Here is a 27,167-nt window from a genome sequence, read left to right on the forward strand (position 1 = left end):
GTTTCATAGCGGTTCAGTTCTAAAGCACAAATAAATAACCATCAAACACTCAGCTGATGTTTCACTCTAAAGACAGAAGCTCTCAGTTTCAGTTTCCTTTTCATTCATTCATTACATCCAACTCATGCAAAGAACATGACAAATCTGTGTTGTTTTTTGTGTGAATGCTACATTTCAAGCACTGCTGTAAGTTTGTTAATTCCTCATGGGTCTAATTTGCATGATCTGCCTGGTCCCTTAGATGCTGTGGAAATACGAACAGGACTGCACAACAGGGACTTTTAGTCACAAATTTAGTTCCTGAGATTAGTTTGTCTGGTTCCAAAGTACCTGGAACATCAGGTTGAAACAGAGTTTTTGTGAATAAATGATAACTTAAATATCACTCAAGCTTCCACTGAAGAGACGAAAACATCAGATCTGTGTGGAACGATGAGGAGACTGTAATGTTCCTCAAATGAATACATGAAACAAACAGAAATGTCATATTTCCATCCAGTTTTCCACATGGTTTTCCATTGTTTGAGCTTTGACTGCCACTCTTTTAATGACATCATCTCGTTGTGTCCTCTTCTTCTGCAGTAGTTTAATGACACTGACTGGAAAATTACTGCAGCCATCTGTTTCCTCCTAATATTCACACAACAGTGGTGGATGGAAACATGCATTCATTTGCGTTTTCTTTTGCTGATTTTTTGGAAATGTGGTTAAAATTTGGGCTATATTTGGATGGAAACTTGGCTAGTAGCTACATACAGTAGTTGGTTGCTTATTAAGTTCCTGCAGTAGAAACAGGGCTATTGTGTCATTCATAATCCCCACCCGCTGACTGTCATCACAGTTTTTAGATTTCCCTCTGCACATTTATGATGTGGCTGATGTTGTCACAGGTCCGCCTGCTGGCTCACCATTTAGTTTCAACAGCCACAAGGCAGCAGCAAGTAATGAGAGAATTTATTGAGAATAACTCTTTGCTTATGAACAAATTAATCAGTTCAGTTGTCTGTATTCTATCACCACATTTGTCTTACATTTAACAACAAATGTATTTATTTGTACATTCTTCAACTCTGCTTTTATATTATATTTTATATGATGTGCACCATACGACGCTGTGTTAAAGCCATTACTGCTTTCAGTTATCATCATATTTTTGATGTGCATGTGAGTGTGTCTACTTGCTGAAAATGTAACATCAAAGTGAAACAATCAAGTAATTAACATAGTAGTAGTTAACATACATAAAAGGTCAGGGATTCTGTGGGGTGTACATGGGAGCACCTGTTCCAATGTTCCTGAGCAGGCAGGAGGCACAACTATAAGTCCTTGCCAAGACAGCATTGCACCTTATTGTCGTTACTCATACAGGTCTCCTTCCATTTTGGTACAGTTGAGTTAGCGGCCAGGTTCCAAAGAAGTTGTCAGTGCTTGACAAAAATACCACTTCACTGGTGCAGAGCTTTCACCACCCAACATGTTCTTTCACAAAAATAGAGCCTTAGCTGTTGATCTAACTCTTCATGAGATCTGTGCTTCCAATGTCTACTGCATGATCACGTCAGGTTCGATGTTAAAGAGCAGGTCATCGTTGTCCCTCCTGACCTCCAGCAGCAGGGCCGTTTCCTCCTGCAGTGCCCCCTGCAGGTCAGCCGTTGTCATCAGAGGTTTGCCGTTCAGTTTCACTATAATGTCACCATCTCTGATACCACCTCTGGAGACAGAGAGAGGGATAAAGAAAGACTGTTATAGGTAAAGCATTCATTAATTTTACTTAAGAAATGAGTAACAAATAATATAATGAATCAGTAATCAATTAAACCTACTTCTGTGCAGGTGAGTGAGGAACAACCTCATGGACGTAGATTCCACTAGTGACATCAGGGAAGTCTGGGTTCTGCTGTTTTAGTTCTTCAATTAACCTAGAAAACACACAAACATACATGACATTTTCTCAAAGAAAGTATATAATCTAAACAAATGAATGAACAAATGAAATTAATAATAACCCTCATCCCTGAATTATTTTGGTTTAGATTCTGTCAGCGACTATTTGTTGACCTTAATGAACTGGGACCAGTTCTGGGCTCAGTGCATGGTCGGTGACCACCCGACTGCCTAATTGAATGGAATGTTTGTAGAAAGTGAGTTGAGCTCACTATATTTCAGGTAAGGCCTGCATACTTTGCTTGTGTTCATTTGGGGTTTATTTTGTTAGCTAATGCGTCTAAATTGGTTTAGTTTTAGACTTTAGACTGTGTGGGACTGGGAAGGGCATCTGAGTTGTATTTGGCTCATTATAAAGGGCTCAGTGCCAGGTTTAAGTAGGGGAGTGTGTGCCTTATAAACAGATTAGCTGTTCTGTCCAAGTGCTAAATAAGTACTGAATAAGTTCACAGAGATAAAGTGGCAGTGAAGTTGTCTACGGGAGGTTAGCCAGGACCACCTGGCTGCAGTATATAAAGCACAGTGTCTTTTTAGCTAAGATGGAGAAGCAGCCCTTATTTACACTTTGTGCGAATAACAAAACTTTAGTTTCATCACCATTTAAGACAAGCATTAAATCATAGTTTTTCATATCATAGTTTTTCAGACACTGTTAAAAGAAAGTTGAAGTTGTGAGAGAGGTTTAGTGTTTGCAGTGCAATAAATAACTAGATATTTGCATCACATAAATTTGGGTTATTTATATAAAATGCAACAACAAGCATGAAGTTTGTGATAAGAATGAGATGTGAAAGACTTTGGTGACATATAAGATGATCTTCATGACTGTACATTACAATACTGAGAGAAGGAGATATTATTTATGATATTTCTATATGGTATAATGTGAATAAAAGATGACCCAGGTGGAAAACTTTTGCTACTTTCAAGAGCTTTTAATAAGAGAGTTGCAGCTATTACTGTGATGTAACCTGCTGGTTGTAGTATGTAACATGTTTTGAAAAGGCCATCAGGTGAGTATTAGCCCAGATGAACAATGTAAATTGTAAATAGATAAGTATTTAAATCATACATAAGATGCCATCACTGTTCTCTCTCCTCTCTGTTTGCCATATTCACCACAGTATTTATTTTATTTATTTCAACACAGTAATTATCATCAGGTCTGACTTACGACGGTGTAATGGTCAGCATCCTTATTCCAATGAAACGTTTCTTTATTGACCTCACATCTGAAAGAGACTCCAGTTAGTCACTGAATGTTAAGCAGGATATTCTCAGATGATTCCTTGATTCACTGTGAGACTCACCTTTGTTGTGCTTGTCAAGCGACTCATTGAGGAAACGAGTGATTCTGTCTGAGGGAATCGCAAATGAGATTCCTGCTGCAACCTTCAGGGTGTTGATGCCGATCACCTCACCATCCTCAAAGACACAGCAGGACAACATACATTTTAACTGTTCAGATGACTACTTTCCTCAAGGCAGAGAGTACAACCGCAGGAAAGATTCTTAGAGTAATGAGAAAGTGTCTAAGAATAAAGAGTTCAAGAATCGTACCTTTAAATCAATACAATTTTAAAGCAAATTTTACTCCCTAGATGATTATATTGGAAAGTTAACTAACAATACTGAAGCCTAGAACGGTATGTTACAGTTGTCATGACAGCCGATAAGTAGGAAATCAAAAGCTTACCAAATTGACAAGAGGCCCTCCTGAATTCCCATACTGTTAAGGAAAACCCAGAAAACAGAAAATAATTTAAAGTGAGGTGTACAGAATAACACAACAATGCAATATGACTTTTTTTGTGCCAAATGATTAAAAAGAGTAATAGACCAGATTGGTTAGATGACCAATCTGGTCTAACACTCTTTTTAATCAGTGCTTAACAGTAATTTTGACTAAGAGCACTCGCTTCATTCTCACATTGATAATAGCGTCCGTCTGAATGTAGTCCATGTCAGAGTCCCTGAGGCCCAGCTCCTTGCCGTCTCTTTGTGCGGTACTGACAATGCCAGTGGTGACGGTGTTCTGGAGGGCAAAGGGACTGCCAATGGCAACCACAAACTCCCCAGGCCTCAGGTCTGCACTGTGACCCAGAAACAATATAGGCAGCTTTGTCTGGGAAGAGGCAGGGAACAGACAAAGAGGGCCACATTAAGATAATGCTGTAGCCACCTAATGTGCCAAGGATGGTAGATAATGTAGTATTCACATGCTATTGGATTTACTGCTTATACAACCTCTTGGCTGACACACATTTTCCATCCAAGTGTTTGTGCTCCAGTATTTTTCAACTAGGGTCTTAACCTTTCCCACTCACCCCCTCCTACCACAGACTCATTTTTGTCTTTTTTAGGGGGGGGCAGGGAATCTTTAGGGAGAACTAGCAGGTCAACAGTATATGCCACACAGGAGTGGTATACATCATCTGAAAACTGGGAACCTGATGATTAATTTGAGATGCAGTTAAGCACTATGTGTCAAGTTTTTCTAGTCATAAATCATCAATCAATCAAAAATGTGTTTTGGTTAGGCACCTATTCAAATTGTGAAAGTTTAGAGTGTATAAGAGCTTAGAAAATTATGATGGAAGTATATAATGGCCATTCCCATGATCAATTATGTCTCATATGTTGTTGCAGCAATTTTTGGTTAATACCATTTGTTGTCAAGATTTGGTAAAAATGTAACCATTTTTGACAACTCAAGAATCAATAAAAATAGTCAAAAATCCCTCCAAAATACCACATTGAGACACAAAGATCTTAAGGAACACTACAGAAAAATGAACGCTGTGATTTGGTGTCAAAAACTTTTGACATTCTGAGATTTCTGTAAGAATTGCATTTTTTGGCGATTGGATGGCAAGCACTTCTGTTCTGGCAATTGCTCAGAAACTCCCTTATTGTCAATATGAAAGTCATACATCCTCTGAATGCCCTCAGCTTCTAGTTTGTGGTTGTTAAGTTTCATGAGGCTGTGATTATCCTAGAGGTCACAATAGGTCATTTTATACAGTGAGGTCAAGTTTCAAAAAATAGTCTCACTACAATGAAATGGCTACTTTGGGGACTAACATCATCACACATGAATACAATGGGGCTCTAGGAATCCACAAGAGTCTCAGCTTTCAGGTCATACCAAATTTATGCAATTCCAAGACTGTTCAGGGACCCCAGTATGCAGAAATATTCAGATACACCATTTTTAGAATAGGCGAAAATAACATATTTATACTGAATGCCAAAAACTGCATGATTTTTGCACAAAACTGCATGGATTTAGCATAAAGTGGCATGTCTGCAAAGAGGACACCCTAGAGGAACCCTAGAATGCATTTTTTAATTCTTGTCAGAGGTCAAAGGAAAATGGCCGCACTAGTTTTTCCCTCGCCAAAATTTAGCCTAACTTTGGAGCATTATTTATCCCCCTTCCTTGGCAAGCTATCATGACATGGTACCAATGAATGCCTTAGGTCCTCTAGTTTTATATGATACCAGAATAATCCATCTTAAAACTGAGCCCACTACAGCCCCTGAAAGACAGGAATGTTGGCCAAGGACGCTGGCATCCTTGGTGAGTTTAAGAGATTGTAGTTTTGGTTAAAGGGATAGTTCAGATTTTTTGAAGTGGGGTTGTATGAGGTATTGATCCATAGTCAGTAGATTTTGTTGACATTATTGTTGTTGCTGTGCTTCTCTGTGTCTCTCTCTCCCCTCTCTCCCTCCTTCTTTCTCTCTCAACCCAACTGGACAGGGCAGATGGCCGCCCAACTACAGCCCAGCTCTACTCAAGCTTCTTCCCGTTTAAGGGGAGTTTTTCCTTGCCACTGTCACCAAGTGCTTGCTCATGGAGGAATTTTGGGTCTCTGTAAATTAAAGAGTACGGTCCAGACCTGCTCTATGTGAAAAGTGCCCTGAGATAATGTCTGTTGTAATTTGGCGCTATATACTGTATTGGCCCAAATATAAGACAACCCTGATTATAAGACGATGCTCCCTTTTTCAAGACTCATTTTACTGAAAATACTTACAACTTGGACTAAATTACTCTTATTTGCTTTTTACTCACAAAACTTGTATTGCACTTAGAGTAACCACCATCTACTGCAGGTAACAATAATCTCAACACTGACTATGGATATGTACCTCATACAATCCAACTTCAAAAAATGTAAAGAAAAAGATAATCTGGATAATCTGTTGGCTTGTTTACAACCTGTATGGACATCTGATTACTCATATTTCTTGCCCCATGTGATATATTTTTTGCAATGTTTCTGTATTCCAAGATCTCATATAGAACCAACAGCCAGAGCAACAAAAATTAAATAAAACAGCTGTGTGTGCCTAGTTGAACCCAGAGGTGGCACTGTCATAAGAGATTATTGAGGTAATAACTTTTAATGTTCACCTACATATGCTTTTAATTGCTTTGCTAAGCTTGGACTGTTTCCAGAGGAGCACTTCTCTACAATAATGCTGGTGAGCAGTATAATGTTATACTAACCTATAGGTATACAGAGCAAAACAACAAAAATATGACCCAGGTGAAAAGTTTATATTTCAATTGCTGTATTCTTTCTAATCCAACCACTTTCACAGCTGTGCTTGTGTTGCTTTCCCACCCAAATTACTTTGTGCATTTACAACAAGGTCTGATGTGTTTTTGGTATAAAACTGTTAAGTATACAACTCTCTGCAGGAAACTGTAATCTTGATGACTGTTCCACATTTTCACAGGTTCCAAAAAGTATGGAAAAACCAGTAATTACGGCCTGATCATGATGATGAAAACAGCTGTAAAACACACAGAGAAAGTCATTAAAAGGACACAAAAGACAAGATCAAAAATGTCATCTACTGTATATATAATAAATCCATATACAATAGATGCAAAAAAGTAAGTCATGAAGAGACACGTGAGAGGGTCTCCACAAAGAAAAAGGGAGGTGATATGAGGAAAAAGAGAAGGGTTGAGGAGGTGAAGAGAAAGGGAGGAAAAGAATGGAGCTGAGTGGAAACACATGCTCAGCAGACAGATGGTATGACAGAGAGAGAGAAGGAATGAGCTAAAACTGCTCTGTTTAGGATTTCTTTAAGGTGGAGTGTTTTGGACTGCGTTTGTCGTTCTCTCACTCCTCCCTGTCTTGGTCCTGGTCCATCTCTCCCTCTAATGTAGCGACGTCAACCTTCAGTCATGCTGGAACCTGAGTTCAACTGATATTGGTTTTTGAAAGCAGATGCTGATATTTTTGCACTGAATGACTGGTGGCTTTTCTTTACAAACATGTTATGTGGCCAAGTAATGTTCAAATCCACAGAAATGTATTTAATTGCTGGTGAAAATCCCCAAGTCTCCAAAGATACCAAATTAGGCTCTCTAGCTGAATTTTGGTGAAATATGTGTAATAGGCATCTAGAATATTTCCATCTGATGGAATGTAACAGACATAAAAATATGGCTTGGGTCTTGGTTCAGCCCTGTTGGAACAACAATATAATAGAGAATATATATATGGGATACCATTGTATATATGTGGACATATTCTAAGCTTCATTTATTATTTTGGGGGCTTTTTGTCGCAGAAAAACATCAAAGCATGCTAACAGATACACAGCTATCAAATTTCCCTGCTTTATATTGTCGGTATGTATGCTGATCAACATGAGCTTTCACTTGGAGTGATGGAGAAATTATGGGAAAATACAAAATAGCAGTAGAATCCCTGATGCCAAAAACAATCTCTGTCTCCTGAAAATTGTGTTTATTTGCTACTAATTTGCAATAGCAAATACATTTTGTAAAACACAAAACAAACACACAAACAAAAAACACACGCAATACTGCCCAGATTGTTTTTATCAATGTAATGAGATCTTCAATTAACATTTGAGGAAGAAGCAGATTTTTAAGAAACCCAAACCTCAACGCCTGTGCAACATCCATGCCAGTGTCAGTCACCATGAGATAGGTCCTAATGACTGTGTGGGGCAATGGAAATGCACCCTTAGTTGTTGGGTCAGCTGCAAATTTCTTAATGGTGACTGAATCCTTGGGAGGGTCAATGCTTGCATCCCCACAAGGGGAATCCTATCATTTCTTTTAAAAAGGTCCCCCAGGAAGAACTCGGATAAACCCTGACCCACCAAGGCTGGCACAGTGGCCTGGGACTCTGACAGGGCTAGACTCTCTGAATCCACATCTTGGGCAGGGGGTCATGCATCCAATGATGTAAGGGTGGAGATGTGACGGCTAGCACTTGAGTATCCCCTAGTATGTCAGCCTGTTTTCAGGCTGTGTTCATCGGTTGCACTGGTCCCCGGGTTGAAGGCTAAGTGGCTCAAGAGATGGCCATCGAATATTGACTTGAATACCAGTCCAAGCAGGTACACCTTCTAGCTTGGAGTATAACTAGGTGGAAGGGGAGGATCAACTGGGGAGCAACTGATGTATAGCTGGCACATTGTAGAGTTCTGCAAGCTTCAACACAGCTGGTATGCTGCATCTTTCAGAGAACAGCAACCCAACCACCATGGCACAACAGCTGGCACACAAGTACCCAAGTCATTCATATGGTCAATGGTCATATGGCTCTGCGGACTGGGGCCTTGTTAAATTGTGGGCAGAACAGCCCACACATCACAATGACCACAGACATATGGTGTTTGCAGGGGAATGGAATGTACAGGTGGTTAGACTCAGAATACATCTGCATGAATGTGAAGGTCTCAAGACAGCACAGTCTAAGCACAGTCCTCAAATTATCCATGGGCTAAGGGTCATTATTCGATCTGCCTCTTGGATCCTTGTTGCTGAACAGGTCTGAATGCCCAATCTGGACCACAGGACCTTGTTTTTTAATGGTCCATTTGCCACATCACACAGTGGTTAGGTGTACTTGCAACTTTGTCTTTGCAAAGACTTCATCCAACGTCTCTTCTATGGTTTCTAAGGCAAACTTTATTTTTGCAAGGTGTATGTTCCAGGGTCACACCCTGCATAGTGAACAGGGCTGCTTCTTTACCCAGGCTTAAGTTGCTCAGGTGCTTCTTAATTTTTCTCAAGTGTGTACCTGGATCCACCCTGGATGGTTGGATACTTTTGCAGTATGTAACCAAAATTATTATCTTTCCTGTTACCTTAACAAACATATTTTTGTAGGGTAATACTAACCACATGCAGGATGCAAACCTCTGTCTCTGATATTAAGGGCCTCAATGAAGACTTAATTTTCAAAAATATTACTGAAAAATCCAGTAAATAGATAACATGTGCACAATATACATGGTTTAACAACTGTGTCCAATATTAGCCAGAAAACTGTTACAACTTAGGGGCAGCTGTGGCTAAGGAGGTAGAGCAGGTCATCCACTAATCGGAGGATCTGCAGTTTGATGAAGTGTCCTTGGATACTGAACCCCAAATTGTGTGTGTGTGAATAAATTACGTTCCCCTCCTGATGAGCAGGTTGGCACCTTGCATGGTAGTCCCTGTCATCAGTGTATGAATGTGTATGTGAATGAGTGAATGTGGGCACGCAGTGTAAAGCGCTTTGAATGGTAGGAAGACTAAAAAGGTGCTATATAAGTGCAGTCCATTTGTAAGTGCAGTGCATTTACAACTTCAGCTGGGAATTTACGTAAGAGCAACACATTAAGAAAATCCCTTATAATCTCTGAGGTGGTATGAACCCTGGATGAGCTGTACACCCAGCAGGAAGTATTTGGTGTCATCCCAGGGGAGGTTTGGATTCTGACTGTGGCCCATCACCCAACCCAATTAACACCACTGACACACATTGTAAACACACAAGTTTAGTCTGCTGACCTTGATGAAATGCTCATCCAAAGACTCATTACCTTGCTGGAGGTTTACTGGAACAAGGAGTGCTAATGGAGACCATGAGGCTGATGCATAACAGCTATCCTGTGGAGTCTGCATCATAAACAAATACTATTTTGATTACATCCAAAAGTTTCCCACCAAAATGCATTATGTGTATCCTCAAGGCTTAACAGCCACGTTGATTGCATTTCCTACCTCATAAAACATTTGGATTGCCTTTGTTTTTAATGGTTCTTGCAGTCTTCTTCTTCTCCTCTTTTATTAATGCCTTGTGCTGTACTATTACATGGCCAACTGTTGCTGCCCTCTGCAATGTTCACATGGGTCTTTGTGGCCCTGCTGGTAGAATCTTGCTCATCAGAATTGCTGGTGGCCATAAACTTCTCATGGTAGCTCATGTAACTTTTTTAAACATTATTAAGGAAAAGCTGAATTAATAAGCAATAAAACCCGTACACAACTCAAAACTCAGGGGCTGTATGGCTTATGTGGAGAACATTATTCCAGTAGCAGAGACTGCAAAGTGGTGCTAATATTTTGATACACTGTTATCTTGAACCCAACTCTTTCTTCCTCATGAGGATGCCACTATGTGGAAGGTTTGATAACTGGTCATAGATAATCCTACTCTATGAACTGATACTTTATTCATATATGGTTCTGAGGAATATCATGACACCTCCCACTACCCTTTCATCATTTTCATCAGGAGAGCCAACCTACTGAACACTAATTTGCTCCCAACTACCAACACGTAATGTGTGGTTTTGTTTGTTTCAGAAGAAACTTTTCTAAATTTCATTAAATCTTGAAATAAAATTTTTCGCCTATAATCAGACTCTGGGAATGTCATCCTCAACAGTCTTTAAAGTCTAGGCATGGTTCCTATGAACACGGGGAGAAACCTGGGAAAATTTTAGCACATCAATTATGTCAGAGGACCGCCAACCAGTGCATACCTGAAATTATTGATGAACAAGGTCTAAAACATACCGACCATCTGAAAAGAAATTCATGCTTTCATCGCTACTGTTCCTGCCTTTACACTTCAGGGCCAACAGATGATGAATCTGCCTCAGATACATTTTTTCACAATCTTGACATCTACAGAGTAGATCTGGAGCTGGCTGCCAAGCTAGAGGATGATATTTCCATTGCAGATGTTGTAGAGGCGATAAGGAGTATGCAAAGCGGCAAATCTCCAGGGCCTGATAGCTATCCGTCCGAATTCTTAAAAACATTCTCAGAAACACTTGCCCCTCTCCTTCTCTCTGTTTTCAAGGAATCATTTCCCAAAAACTCCCCCCCCCAACCATGCGCGAGGTTACCATTTAGCTTATCTTAAAAAAAGACAAAAATCCCCCTCAATGTAGCTCATACTGCCCGATTTCTCTCCTGAACACAGACATAAAGCTTTGTGCAACACTTTTGGCTCAACATCTTGAAGTATCACTTCCTTCAATCATTTCAACAGACCAAACAGGCTTTATGAAGAACCTGTATTCATTCTTTAACATTAGACGCCTTGTAAATATTCATTACAATCCCTCTCCAGATTCTATTATCACTTTATGCTAAGAAAGCTTTTGATCAGGTGGAGTGGGATTACCTTTTTCACACTGTCAAAAAATTTGGATTTGGCCCAAAGTTTTTATCCTGGATTAATATTCTCTATTCCTCCCCAATCACTGCGGTGTATACCAACAAAAACTTCTTCACTTACTTCAATCTACAGGGAGGTAGTAGACAAGGATGTCCAATGCCTCCACTCCTGTTCTCCGTTGCTATTGAACCGTTAGCACTAGCTATACAGCAAGATTTTAAGATTAAAGGAATTTACTGAGTAGGTCAGGACTGTACAGTGTCACTTTATGCAGATGATTTGCTATTGCACCTGTCAGATCCTGTCAAGCCTCCCTGCAGTACTAGGCATATTAAAGAAATTCAGCAAAATATCCAGTTATTGAACAAACCTTCAAAAAAGTGAGCTAATGCCATTCAACATAACTGCCAAGAACATCTCCTTCAGTTTGACCCCTTTTAAAATCAAAAGTGGTTTTCCTCCTGTCCTCCCCAAATTTTTGAGTCACCAGCCACCACTGATATATATATAAGATAAGCTTTATTAGGAACAACAAAAACCTAGGGTGGTATGGCACTCCCCAATTTTTTATATTATTATTGGGCAGCCAACATCAGGGCATGGACATACTGGATGAGTGACACAGACAACTCTGATACCCTTAAATGGCTAATCCTAGAGAATACATCCTGTGGGTCCACCTCCTTACCAGCTGTATTATGCTCTGAACTCCCACTGGTAAAGCCCATATCTCATTATACCATTAACCCTTTTGTTGCGCAGTCGGTGAGAATTTGGAACCAATTTAGGAGGACATTTGCTCTCCATAGTCTCTCCCCTTCTGCTCCAATAATTAAAATCCATGTTTACCCCTTCAATATTAGACAGAGCCTTTGGCATCTGGCTTAAGAGTGGGATCAAATCATTGCAGGACCTCTATGTAGATAATTATTTTGCAGTGTTAACAACAGTCAACAGTCTGGCCTAACAATGTCTAGAGAGTGGTTTTCCCATCTAGTTACTTCACTTCAGTTGTACACCAGATGTTCATCTAATGCACATCTGGTTGGAGGCTTGTAGCTGCCTGCCATGAGGAAAAATGAAACAGTTTGACATTTGGTCAAAAATCTGTTCCTCAAGTCCTGTGTATTTACTTTATGTTGCTAATTTAAGTTTTCTTTGAGTGGAAGGATGGAATTTTTACTCCTTTACCTAGTACTTTTCTTTAAAGCAACATAGGAGAACATTCATAGGGGGCAACCAGAAACTAAATTTGCTCAGATGTACAGTATATCCTGACTTTTGGTGAAGACACACAAGTTTAGTGGTTGTGCTGTCTACATGTCTTTCTAGATGTACTGAAGGTTTTTATTGAAGGTCCCTGTGTTCTATGGCTTGTATAAGATTTGTTTCACCATGACCACAATGGACTACATCATTCTCTTGACAGCAGAATCAAAATAATTTCAATTCAGTCCTTCAGATTAAGACATGAATCAAGCAGCCTGTAGTCAATTTGTACTGTTATTGATAGTAACATTTTTGTTGAGGTATTTCACTTTATACCATGACATAAAACTTTAAAATCTTTGATACAGTAAATCATTTGATTCAGTCCTCTCTAAGACTACACATTTTCACACAAGGCTAACTATACACACTAGTCTTGCTTGTTTAGAGAATCACATAGTGCTGTGGACTCACCTGAGGGTTGATTTTGATAGTAGCAATGTCTGACTTTTTATCAATGTCTTTGATATTGGCTTCATATACATCACCATTATGCATCTGGACCTTCAGGAAAGGATGGAAGAATGAGATTTCAATAAAATTAACATTTTCATAGCATAGGATTTTGTTTGATCCAAGTTAGCTTTGTATCAGGAACAGTGTATCCAGTACTTTTTTTCAGTATATTTTTTGCAACTAGGTTTAGTGCCTTATATGCCTATCTCAGAGAGAAAGGCATGCATAAAGTGAAGTTGTGGTTAAGCCAGCCAACATTTTTAAAGAGCAATACCAATATTTTCAGTTTGAAAATAGCCAAATGTTACACTTCTTTATATGTGTCCATTTGAATATTAAACATTGACAATTAGTAAGGATTTAACATCCAATTCCTATTCTTGCTATGCTAGATAAACCCATGAAACAATATTGCAAACATATTTTGACTCTAAAATCCTCCACCAAGAACAATGATAAAAATTACAAACTTGAGTACTTGTGAAGAACCTGAATGTAGTGTCATGAAAATCAGTTCAGGTTAAAGTCATCTCAAAAACAGTTCTACAATAAATACTGTATGTTCTCAGTCAAGCTGCATCATATCCATTCTATCAATGTTGGACAACACTGACTGAATCCAATCCAATTCTTAAAAAAATATTGTTCAACATTTTGGCAAATAAGTTTATTTGCTGTCTTTTACACAGAGTGAGATTAGAAGATGGATATCATTCTACAATGATACAAAGTGTTAATTGGTGAGCTTTACAGGTGTTAGAAGTTGGTATTTTTTTAGCTTTGGACAGAGCCAGACCAGCTGTTTCCCCCTGCTTCCAGTTGTTATGCTAAGCTAGGCTAAACATATCCTGACTCCAGCTCTGACCTTAACACACAGATATGAGATAGATTCTGATCTTCTCATCTCTCTTGAGAAGAAAGAAAATAAGAAAATTTCTCTGAACTATTCCCGTAAATTTACACAGAATAACTAAAAGAATTTATCTCATTTTTCACACAAGACCAATATCAGCAAACCAATCTCAATGCAGCTTGAGGATTTACAGGATTAGTATTTTTAATGAGCATATGAATTCAATTACAGAGCTGACAGTCAAGTCAAGGCAAGTCAAGTCAGAAAAGTGAAACAAATTGTGGAGAAAGTGTATTTCTGTACCTTAAGGTACTGCTGACCGGACACTGGTGAAGTGCTAGAGACTACATGGGCATTGGTAACAATCAGTCCGTTGTCTGACATCACAAACCCAGATCCACTAGACAGAGGGATGTTCCGACCAAAGAGAGGATGCCTGGGATGTAAGCAAAAACATCAAGAAATTCAAGAAATTTGGCTGGACTTAGATGACACAGAACAACCATGATTGCTCATAATTTTGTCAAGCCCATTATCTCAAGATCAAGGCTTGAGATAACAAATGAAGCTAATAGTTACAGATTTAAGGCAGTTTTTCAAAGAGAATAATTGTTATCTTGAGTCATATTTCTAGTAATCATGACTAAATGCTGCACTATCTCAGGGTAATCATGGTCTGTCCAAGTTAGTTTCATGCCTAATTGAACAGCAGTTGAAGGGCCCGGGCAAACTAATACCACTGGTCTGTTGCTGACTGCTCTGTTTCTGTGAAATAGCTTGACAACCATGGTATATTTCACTAGCATCTGCCAAATAAAACAACTCTGGTAACTCTTGTCAACTGTTTCATGGTGATTGTCCACACTGAAGTGTTTACATTTATAAAAGCACCCTCAACTTTACTTTTTGGTATTCCATCCACAAAAAGGTTTCAAAAGGGAGCTTTCTATAAAGGTTCTCCAAAAGGGATGAATTTGAAAATGCTGCTCATGTTGTAGTTTAGACTGATAGTGACAGAGCTTTTTGAAAACATTAATGTATGATTGGTAACCTTAACAGGCATGTTAAGTACTTCTTTATAGCAGTGAAAAGTAAGTAAGAGGCCAAGTAGTAAGATACTAAGAGATCAAGTAAATATGTATTTATCAAAAAGACATCTGGCAACAGACAGATACAGATGTGTCAATGACAAGACCTGGACTGAGTGCTTGGCAAGTTGAACACTAAATAATTGATCACAGAGGCATCTGGAGGTGATACATTTGGGTTTTATTCCAACGAAACCAAGGGCTTAGTGCTCTATCTGTCCAACACTATTACCAGATACTGTAGCGGCAGTAATGTACCATTTCATGGTTGCCAACTGAAAGAAGAGGAAGAAGAAGATACTGAACTGTTGGCAGATTGTTAGACGACAATGCTGTTTTCTAAATTTTTAGTATTAGCACGGACATGGCCTTAGTCTCAATATATGAGAGTAGGCACCACTTTTATAAGCTAAAATAAAATGAATGGACTCGTGAAATCCATTTGAAACCCTAAAAGTAAAGATTTTTTCTTTGTTTCTAAACGTTAACTTTTTATAGTCACATTTTCCACACATGATACACACACACACAGACACAGGCACACACACACACACACACACACACGTTTGTCTTTGTATACTTGTGAGGACGGGCACTGACATATTGCATTCCTTAGCCCCCCTAGACCTAACCTTTACCATCACAGCTAAATACCTATCCCAAACCCTAACCCTAACCTAAACCTAATTCTAACCTTAATCTTAAAACCAAGTCTAACCTTCAAATAGTCCTTTTAAATAGAGAGGGCTGGCCAAAATGTTCCCACATTGAAGAAATGTCCACAGTATAAGAGTTAAAACTGAAAAGTGATCATCACAAAGATAAGCCCCACACACACATTCAGTACCTGAGGAAGAGCTCGATGTGGACCACAGCAGGAGCGATTTTCTCCACCACGTCAGCTATGAAGTTGAACTTGTAACGAGGACTGACAGCATTTGAAGGACCTATACTGGCAAAAAGAATTATGTATTTTAATCATCAGTCAGCACTTTAATTTATTGCAATACCAACATTCACCACCAGATACGTAAGAATAAGAATAATTTCTATGCATTAGCTTGCCAGAACTGTCGACTCTCAGCTGTCAAAAACAGTAATCCCTGGCTGCAAATCATGATTCATTTGCTTTAATAAGACATGTAAACAATGAATGTGAGGAGCCTTAACTGTCTTCAGTTCAGTGCAATGACAGGTTGGTCTAGCCTCACAGAAACCACAACTAATTAGTTTGTTAACCTCAACCTCTATCTTTATTTCTGCAGCATTTTTCCAAATAACAGAAAACAGATATTTAACAAGTGTTTAACAAACTGAGTAAAAAGATGATGATTGGCAAACCTATAATGAAAATGAAAACTGTAATCAAGTGATAAAATAAATAAAAAGCATTAAAAATAGATGACAAATTAGATACAGACATTCATGGTTCTCAGACAATGAAATGTACCCCCTTGACTTTTCCTCTAGTGCCACCATGAGGTGGACATTTGTGGTTTTGACTGAAATGTCTCGATAATCACTGGATGGATTGACATGAAATTTTGTTCACACATTCATGTCCCCCTCTGGATGAGTAATAATAACTTTTGTGATCCTCTGACCTTTCATCTAGCGCCATCATCAGTTCAAAATTTAATTTAATTTTTGGTTTATGACCGAATACCTGAGAAACTAATGACATTCCCATCAACCTCAGTGTAACTTTTTATTTGGTACTAGTTAGTACTGAATGTTAAAATTAAATTTGCTCTAGTCCATGTGGGAGTTGCAGTTGCTGTCTGACATTATGGTGGGTGCTGTGGACTAAATCTGTAGCAAGCACAACGGAAGGCTGCTGCAGAAGAAGAAAGCAGGAGAAGCTGAGCTTGACAATTCTTCATTGGCTGTGTGTTGCCACTGTACACCATGTGGTCTGTTTTCTACTTGCTTTTTTCTTTTCATCCTCATAAACACATTGGTTATCTGGTTATCTGATAGTGTTTTGGAAGGAGATGGAAGGGGAGGTTATTGGGCTGGGGGCCCCACAGACCAACAAGCAAATCACTGACAAGGAGCTGTGCAGAGTGGGTGCAGCCACACAGGGCTGGCTCTGACTATGTTGGTGCCCTAGGCGAGATTTTAGATTGAAGTCCCAGAAGATTTAGATCAGAGCAACCTCCAGTCCAAGAACTTCAGATATGAATTCACACTAAAATCAATTGCCACAATGGTACCTCCAGCCCAGACAAAGTCCACCCAGTCCTCCAGACAAAAAGGCAAGTGGGGGTCAAGGTGCCATTCAATGAGTGTTTGGTGGCATTGCCTGAGGTAGCACATGAAGTTTGGTGGCTGGTGTATGAAAACTGACTGAATAGTAAGGCTTTGGAAAATCAAACCGGATGAAAATCCATGCAAGTTAATATAAAATGACAGAAAACACGTTAGGAGGTGAGAACATGTAGGCTACATATTTCCAAATAACCCCACTTCCCACTCATTTGGTGCCCTAGGTGGCCGCCTATGTGTCTCTGCCATTGGCTGGCCCTGCAGCCACAGATCAGAATGTTTCAAATTTCAAGAGGCATGTGCCAAATCTTTTTGCTGGCCATGTATATGATGTGTTTGCGAAACCCAGCACAAGAATCATGGAATGGGCCAAAGTAGAGCCTCAGAGTCAATAGTGTAAGTGTGGACTCTTAACCCTGTGTGAAAAAATGCAGTGCTTTCTTTCAGTGCCAGTCCATTGGGCATGTTCCTCATAGACATTATCTTGTACATGTCTCACTGGTACCTTAAACAACAGACTGTTTTTAGCCTGAAAAAGCCTTGATGAAAAAAAACCCTGTTCAGAATATTTAGGTCCTGTGCCAGAGTGAATAGAGCTGTTGATAATTGTGAGATTTGGACCAATAGTACCAAAATCTCTTTGGTATCCACCAGGCAGGATATAGTATATGGCTTACTGTAAGTCTTCATCACTTTAGCTGTTCCACAGCCTCTCATGAGAAGTGTAGCACCTAAATCCTTTTCCTCTGAGCTCATCAGTTCTGAAATATGTGGTGAACAAAGTCCAATGTAAAGTCAGTGTATCAGACTCAGGACATTGCAAATCAGTCCCCTCTGTCAACTACACAAAAATGAACAAACCCACTTGATGGCACAAACTTGGCAGCACAGTTGGAAAACCAAGTTAAGATCCAAGGGTCCTGTAGTAACAGCCTTTACTGTTCAACCAGTAATAATGCCTTACATGTTGTCTCTACAGCTGCACTGCTGAGCCAAGTCAGCCTTTGAGGAAAATGTGGTTTGTTATTTTAGACTGGAAAGAGCTTTTCATCCAACCAAAGGCAGCTGAAGCCAGTGGGTTTAAGTCTCAACATTACTTCGTAATAGACTTTACAAAGTCAAATTTATTATTTCATGGCCTTCAAATGTCATTGAATAACCATTAAGAGATATTTAAAAATGGAAACTGTACTGTATGTTGGATCATTGTGTTGTCATTACTGTGTTATGTGGGTCTACACTGCTAAAGGAGTGTTATCTCTTTACACTAGTGCCACATCATCAATGGCTCTTTACCAAGAAATTAAAACTGTATCACTGATAGCTGACTGTAAAAGCTGCATTCGAACTGGCATCACTCATTTCCATTCCAATAAATAACAAACTGATAAATATACATTATGATACCTGGCTAGTGGCAAACAACAGACATCACTATAATGGGGTGATAATGTTGCTTCGTGTCTCCTGGATGTCTAAATAGGCCAGTAATATGGTGGCTGTGTGTCTTCCTTTTAGATGTTTTTTCTGCCCCCTGGCCAAATGCTAATTAATGCAGCTTTAACAGTCTTAAAGGATAGGTTTGGGTTTTTAAAGTCTGTCTTAATACAATATTGATGTGCCATTATGTGTGTGAAAATGGCTCTTAGTCGCTGTAACAATTCCTATTCTCCATAACGACCAAACCATGTACCAAATTATTCTCTTGGAATGAGACTACACTGTAAGAAATGGGGGCAAAAATCCACACTCATTCTGTGGAAAAATGCATTCCAAAGTTCAGCTGATGCTTATATGATGCATCAGCAGTCTCAGTTAGCTAAATTGAGTCAGTATATTCCAAAGTTACAGCCTGTCTAGTCCTAAAAGGCTTAAATTTTGACCTGATGGTGGCACTAGAAGAAAGTTCATGGAGTGTCCAAAATGAAAGGGGTCACCCTGTGAGGAGCATGATTGGACTCAGTAAATTTAATGGCAATCTTCCCATTAGATTCTGATATTTCTTGTGGAAAAATGAGTCAGATAGTGGAGGTAGTGGAAAGCTCAATAGGTCATTCAATGGCAGTCTGGTCAGTGGCTGTTGAGATATCTTGCTCTAGACCGAAAATCCTCATGTCAGAATCAACACTGATCAACAGTCTGATGAATGAAACAGATTTCTGCTCTACTGACTGCTACAATCATCAACACAGTCCCCACTCAGGGGGTTACAGTCGTCTGAAACACACACACAGACACACACACACACACATCCCAATGAGGGATATCAACTGAGGAAACAGGAAGTCCCTGCAGCCAGAGTTGTGGCAGACACTATTTACATTTCCCTTTGATCACAAACCCTTTATTTTGTCTGGGTTTAAAGGGTACACACACACACACACACACACACACACACACACACACACACACACACCATGTCACTGGAGTATTACATCTGTAAAGGGTGTGGTAAACTAAAAATATATGGTTGACTGACCTGTAAGTCCCAAATCTGTTGAGGTAAATCATCCGTGTTGCCCAGATTATAGTGAGTTTGAAGAAATGACCCAAACTGAACAATTACCTAATTCATTTTTGCCTAATCAAAGAGTCTTAACAGATTTTTAAAAAAACTTTTTTTAGCATTTGGATGGGAGATGAAACAGCCAATCAGAAATTAAATCAAAAATGAAAATTCTTAAATGGCTGAAATTGTGGAACACTGTAGAACTCTGTCAGGTTTAGCAAGTGTCCAAGGGTTTTAGAGCACACAGAGCAGGGAGTTTGAGAGGACAAATGAGTAAAGCTGAGTTAGAGAGGTTATTATGGCATGCATGCTAATACATTTATAATGCATTAAACATATTTTTGTTTGCTCAAGTGAAATTCTTATCTTTGCATGATTAGATTTTTTCTACACAATAAAACTTCCATCTCATGCTCAGAATTGAGGCAAAAATACAATTCCATACTAATCTTTGATTAATGAACCAAAAAACTTTCATATAAATTTCAGTTTTAGTCTGGACTATCACTGATGTCAGTGATTCAAACTCCATGCACTTCATGAAAGCTTTCACATGTGCTGTTTTAAACACCCGGCATCTGGTCAGTGGCTCTCTGAGGAAAAATCTTCATACACAGAGGAAGTCATTTATTTTAGGTATCTACCAGCAGCAACAGCAGTGGCCCAGTTTGTCTGTCTTATGTTGCCTTGTTAATGGAAAAACCTTTTGACTAGCCATATTCAATGACATGACCAACTGATGAAATGAAACATTTCTGAACCTTAACCTTGATTGTTGCTTATTTAGTCATGGTTGTTAAATGTTATAAAGAAATACTTTTAATCACCTTGATATGTTGCAAGAGTTGCAAGATGTGACTATTTTCTATTGTGGATTACAACTGAACACACTAACTAGGAAGATTTTCCAAAGCAGATAATTTGACAAGTTTTGACCAAAAGTAAAGGCAGCAAACTGTTCACTGTGGTGGATTAACCACTTATCTTGGTGAAATTAAAGTCTCTGCAAGTTGATTTTCATTGTGTACTTAAATGAAATGAACTTAGTGGACTAAACTGAAAATGGTCTGCCTTTGTTTGGAACAGTGTGGTCATGTGCTTGGCTGCAGTCTGCATGAAACACTTCTTCAATCAGTGGTCATGCTCCACTTTTACAATTTCAGTTTACAACAGGAAAGTCCTGGCGGGTACAGTAGGAGTGTGTAAGAGAGAGATGGAGAGAATGTGGTACAGATGAAAAGAGTTAAACAGCGTGTAGTGAAGGAAGGGTAATTATTTAACAGCCTGTAACTTTACTTCCAATTTGGTTATGAATGTCTAATAAACTTCCAGGCAGGAGAATGTATATCAATGTAACAGAGGAAATGAGAAACATTTTCAACAGTGTGGACAGGATAAAGACTGTAAAACAACAGCTGCTGGCATTCTTCCACAACATACTGTGTGCATCTATTCTGAAGATTTATTAAACCTCAGTTATTGACATGGTCACCAACTTTTCTGATGGTGTATGTTTTCACTTTAGCTGGGGATTTGCTAAGACTGAGCACAGCTGGAGTTGAGTTAAATTCATAGGACTGCTGCTAAATAACACCTAATGCAGGACCGGTTATGGGGGTTCTTGAACATGACTGAAAAGCAATGAAGTGCCAATGAAAGTAAAGGTTCTCTGCAACTGAACTCGGTTGAAGAAACTAATAAAAATAGCAACCACACACACTCTTCTTCCAAACAAGTCCTCCAAATTAAATATGTGGTTTGACCATGTGACTCCAGAACGACACATTGGAGTGTTTTCTAATCTGGTGCCCCTATCTGGAAACTGGAACAGTAGCTGTGTGTCCAAAAGTAGTGCAGTGTATTGGGGACAGCAAAACATAGGACACCTGCTAAAAAGTTGAACCTGGTTCAACCTTTGCTGGGGGTTGTGTTGGCCAAAAAAATACATGCAAGTGCACGTTCCGGGTAGTTTACTTGAACTCAAAGTGGGTGTCTCATGTCAAATGTGTGACAGTTAGCATTTCTGACTAATGCCTTGTCATGTGCAGCCTATATTACTCCCCCTTCCTTAACGCTCCAAATAAAGTTCAATCCTGCCAAGTTAAAATGATAGTTTAAGACCAAAAAATATCTGTCTTAAAACTTAAAACTAGGCTAAGCTGAACAGTCAGTCCTACAACACCACTAGTTGATGGGAAAGTCATTAGTCCTACAGATATTTAGTCATCAAACAAAGTATTGGACAATTGAAATGTCGACCTAGTGATTTCGCTAGAGGAAGAGTCAAGGAATCACCAAAACTATAAGAATTCATCATGAGGGGAACCTGAATGTCTGAACCACATTTCATAACAATCCATCCAACAGTTGTTGAGATATTTCACCTAAAACCAAAAATGTCAAGCTCATGGTGGCACAAGAGGAAAGGTAAGGGGATCATTAAAGTCAGATGGATTCATCCTCTGGAAATCACAAATGTCTGAACCAAATTTCATTGAAATCCATCCAATAATTGTAGAGATGTAAGTCTGAACCAAAGTGGTGGACTGACCAAACATTAATTATTGCCATTCCTTGAGCCACACTGCTAGCAGGCTAACAATCTAGCAAATAGGGTAGGAGTTAGCAGCTGGTAGAGTGTTTGCACATTATCATCTGACAAACCAAAAGTAATACACCATTTAGAAACATGCCTTCCTTATTAAGTCCTCATCTACCGGCTGCAGACACATGCACTGGCCTCATGTCAGTCTGAAAGCAGTATGGATCAACACTGTTATGTTATGGAAAGCCTCCATCCCTTTACAAGCAGGTCACCACACGGTCTGACCACACACCCGTGCAGAGACTGAATCTCCTCCCGAACAGCAACATATAAACTCTGTTTTGGGGTTGTTTTTTCTCTACAAAAGCATGACAGCCTTTTTACTTAAGGTGTGGTGTATTCCCACTGTCTACTGTGTTCCAAAAAACTGGTTCATGTCTGTTATAACAGGCTGTTAAAAGTGCACCTGCCCTCTAACCAGTGTTTCTTGGTGCTGTGAAACCTTATTAATCTGGCTCTTTTTACTATGTAGACAGAGGAAAGCCACAAGGCAGTTTAATGAGTTGGGTGGTGGAGGTGGAGAATGCACTCAACTGATGAGTCAACACCATATCGTGGGAAACACGTTTCTGCTACACCAAGAGGACTGAGGTTCAAAGTTCATTCTTGAACCCCTAGGTTGGGAACCACTGGACTAAACTAGCTAACTTTATATAAAGTAGTGTAAACTAGCTCCACCTCCAGCAGCTACAACAGTAACATGCTGCGTACACACTCATGCTTCAGTATTAATAATCTAATGATGTCATATATAATAATATATCAGTCAGAGAGACAAAACCACTACTTTGACTGCAATACTTTAACTACATCAAGCTCATAATACTAACATACTTTTACTGTAGTAGGATTTTTCATGCAGGACTTTTACTTGTAATGGAGTATTTTTAATTGTTGTATTGGTACTTCTACTTAAGTAAAGTAAAAAGTAAAGTAAAAATTGGAATACTTCTTCCACCACTGCTGATTTCAATATTTGAAAGTCAAGAAAATCTGATATTTTGGCACTTATTGGATTTTATAACAAACACATAACATACAAGCTTTTTGATGAGGACTCCTTAAATTTGGTTCTTAAAGAATTGTGACCGATTCTGTAGTAAGTGGGACGATTGTATAGTATCAACCTACACTTGTCAGTGCTCTCTGGTGGACAAACTAAAGCATATATATGGAGACACTGTTTCTAAATGGCCTCAAGCATGATTGATATTTCTCTACTGACATTTCTTGTTACTTTATGGCCAACAAACACTTTGGTACCAATATATCTGTGATAAGCTAATACCAACCAATATATCAGCTCTACATTATACATACCAGTAGGGCTGTCACTTTTTATTCACTTGAGCGTTAATTATTTCATTATTTGATCTCTGATGATCTGTTTGAATTCAATATTCACAGTCCACAGGTGTTGTGCTAAACAGCTAATCACACACCAAACCATCTGGGAAGCTTTCTGGTTTTGACAACACAGATGGAAAAATTGTGGATAAAGGTAAGGCTGGTTGTTGTAGGGTATACACTGGTTGCACTCAAATCACTGTATATGGATGAATAACATTAGCTGTTAGTTCTCATTTGTCCAAACTTGATTTTTTTTTTTTTTTTTTTGAAAAAGTGAGTCATTCATATCAGCTCCAAGGCATAATCAAACCCAGTAACTGTAACCCAGATACACATTAACAAAAACACATAAGCAAATGGGTAGAGATGATGGGTATAAACTTAGGATCCTGGAGGACAGGAAACCCCAGATAAAAATGTTCCTTTAATATTTGATTGATTTAAATAGTACACTGAGAATTAACTATTGAGAATGAATTATTGAGTTTTTAAAACCATATTGCCTCAGTCTTATTGTTCTGGACTACTACACTACAAAAATCTTTTTTGGGTAAACATTTCATAAATTCTCTATTAATATTTTTATAAGTAAGAGTTTATTATAATTAGTTTATTATATTATATATATAATAATTGATTTAGTAGGCCTATTTATTTGATTTTTGGGGGGAATTAACCAGATTAAATACCTCGTTTACTAGTTTGTGTTACTTCTCACTGCACCTCGTTTCTAATGCCACTATGATCTTTAAGTGACTCTTATAATAATCTAAAAGAAAATTAGGGAGGCCGGCCCTGTCAAGACCTTTCTCCACCATGATTACCAAAAGAACCATCAATGCATAAATCGTACCTATGCTGGTCTCACATGGTCCCTTCTGGATCTGGGTGATGCCTGGCAGTCCCTGTTGCAGAGCCTTCCTGCTGGTCGCCTTAAGCTGGCACACGTTACCGTACGTCTTCCCGTCGCTGCCGCACACTTCGTGGTTGAACTTGCACTGACAGAAGCCCTTAGAAAGCCGCTTGCCCGCCGGGTGTTTGCACTCCAGTCCATCCCCGCACGGCAGGTCGTCTTTGCGGCCGCACGGCTCCCCTTCCCCCTGGGCGCACACCAGGCAGCAGTTGCAGCGGTCCGGCACATAGCCGCTGGGGCAGCTGGGGCTCGGACAGGTACTAACATCGCACCGTGCTGGGCACTTAGCTTTGGGTTCAGCACTGACAGATTGCTTGAGGTAAAGGAACACTGCTGTGTAGAGGAGGAGCTGCATTTTGTTAAAAGGAGGATTTGAACAGAAAAACTAAAAAGAGGTAAGGAGAAGTTTACGCGGAGATCTTATTCCCGTACTGTTCATCACTGTCTCGAGACTTTACGGATGGAAATCTCCATACACGAAGGACAGACAGACAGTTGTCTAGCTAATATTGCAAAATACATAAAAATAACGCAATCCTAAGCTTGGAACTTGGAAAATGAAGCTTGCCACTATCTTGTATCCTCGCGTAATTGTGCGTCCAGACGCGACCACTATCCAGCTGCAAATTGAGACTATCCACTGGAGTGAGACTGGATGTCTAAGTGTTTCTGTTTGTCCTTCGCCCGGGCTGAGGGGACGTCCACTCTGCTGGCAGGGAGAGCGCTTCTAGCTGTGAAGCCGGCCGGGGAGAGAAAGATGTAAGGAGCAGCTGCGCTCCTGTGGGCGTGGCCACAGAGCTCAGAATCAGATGTCTGCAACATCATTGTTGCAGTGTATAACCATCAGACGGACTTTAAAGTCACATTCACCCTCATGTCAGTTGTCTTATTGTCTCATGTTACACCATGTGTATCTTTCAGTTTTAAGCATCCCCAAATTGTGACAATCAACAATCAATCTCCTTCCACAGTTTAATTACAGAGACTTCTCTTCTATGTATACTTTTTCTGAGAATGATGTGAGGATATGGATATCAATCCAATGTTTCTGCTAGCGGCTGGAGTTAGGACATGGTTAGCCTAATTTAGCATCAAGACCATACTCAGGGGAAAACAGTTAGCCTGGCTCTCCTCAAAAAAACACAACAAACATCTATCTTGTTCATTTAAAGGTTCTATTTGTAAGAATCAGAAATTTCTTCTCACTAGTGACACCAGTGGTCATTAAGTGAGCTGCAGTCAACATCTTGTCGCTTTCTTGAGACTATTGCAGGTGATGTCTTTTTCCTCGCTTACACTTCTCATAATAACAAAAAGATCAATAATGTTGCATTTTACACCGTGTTTCTGCAAAGTATCACTTACTCCCAGTCAGCCAGTTTTTGTTGTGTTGTGTTGTTGAGTCTATATGCCAATCGTTTGTTGACGTTAGCGGGAGAGAGGCAGGGCACTTGGGAAGGTGCAAGAACGTCACATCCTTTGAATTTTTGTGGAAAATCCAGCCTGGGTCGTTCGCATAGAAATCAGTCCACAGGCTGTTAAAGACAACCAAGAAAGTTGGGGAAGGTCTCATTTTTTAAATTACCTTACAACCTGTTCACTCATTGGCAATAAAAAATGTTTAATGCATGTAAATTGCTTCACAATTCTTATATGTATAGATATGTCCCATATAGAATCTTTAATCCATACACAGACAGAAATGTAAAAATGACAATTAGTGGTTTTAGGCACTCTTGGTGCAACTTTTTTTTTTTTTAGCAGAATAACCTGATACGGTGACTGTGTGAAAACATGTCACAGGTGGTTGTTTTAGATTATCAGGTTTGATAAAATCTTGCCAGAGAGCCAAAAGTGAAAACCTGTGCTCACTAACTATAAATGTTAACTTTTGCTATAGCTGGACACGCTGCACAGAAGTACTGGGCGGATGGATACACTGTTAATTCCAGCACGTAACTCTGCCTAAAATTGCAACTTGTATTTACATTGCTATGTGTGTGCAGATTAAACAAATGTGATACAGAATGTCAGTCAGTGGCTGTAAGATGTTGGTAGGTGTGTTTTTGAACTTTGAAATGAGTCAGGCAACTTAACACACAGACATAAGACTGATATCTTCTCATCTGATAGAAAGCCAGTAAACACATCTTCCAAAAGATGGAACTATTATTAAAGGATAGGTTCAGATTTGTTCAAGTCTAATACTGACTGATGGGTTTGGTTACTGTAACAATTCCTGCTCTCCATATTGACCCTGACATCATTACACTGGAGCACAGCTACACTGTAAGAAATTGGGGCTAAAATCCACAGCCCTTGTTCTATGCAAACATGTATTCAAAAGTTCATATTAAGCTAAAATGAGGCTTCAGCAGTCTGATTTAGTGAATGGATTTCTTTGCTGAGCTGTGGTGGAGGGATACATGCTGGTAGTCTACTACTGAAGACGCG

The 27,167-nt window shown here is 39.3% G+C and overlaps 1 protein-coding gene across 1 annotated transcript; it reads right to left on the reverse strand.

Annotated features, from left to right (window-relative positions):
* Positions 1 to 520: 520 nt before the first annotated feature.
* Positions 521 to 26,257, reverse strand: htra3b (HtrA serine peptidase 3b). The gene is made up of 10 exons (XM_042401044.1): positions 24,654 to 26,257; positions 15,916 to 16,015; positions 14,284 to 14,416; positions 13,086 to 13,175; positions 3,875 to 4,069; positions 3,641 to 3,673; positions 3,255 to 3,369; positions 3,119 to 3,176; positions 1,824 to 1,919; positions 521 to 1,711 (listed from the first exon to the last, which is right to left on the reverse strand). Exons 1-10 carry the CDS (start codon positions 25,066 to 25,068, stop codon positions 1,543 to 1,545), a joined length of 1,404 nt encoding a protein of 467 aa, XP_042256978.1. The 5' UTR covers positions 25,069 to 26,257; the 3' UTR covers positions 521 to 1,542.
* Between the last annotated feature and the right edge of the window lie 910 nt (positions 26,258 to 27,167).

This window comes from Thunnus maccoyii, chromosome 22 (assembly GCF_910596095.1).
Source record: "Thunnus maccoyii chromosome 22, fThuMac1.1, whole genome shotgun sequence".
Taxonomy (NCBI): domain Eukaryota; kingdom Metazoa; phylum Chordata; class Actinopteri; order Scombriformes; family Scombridae; genus Thunnus; species Thunnus maccoyii.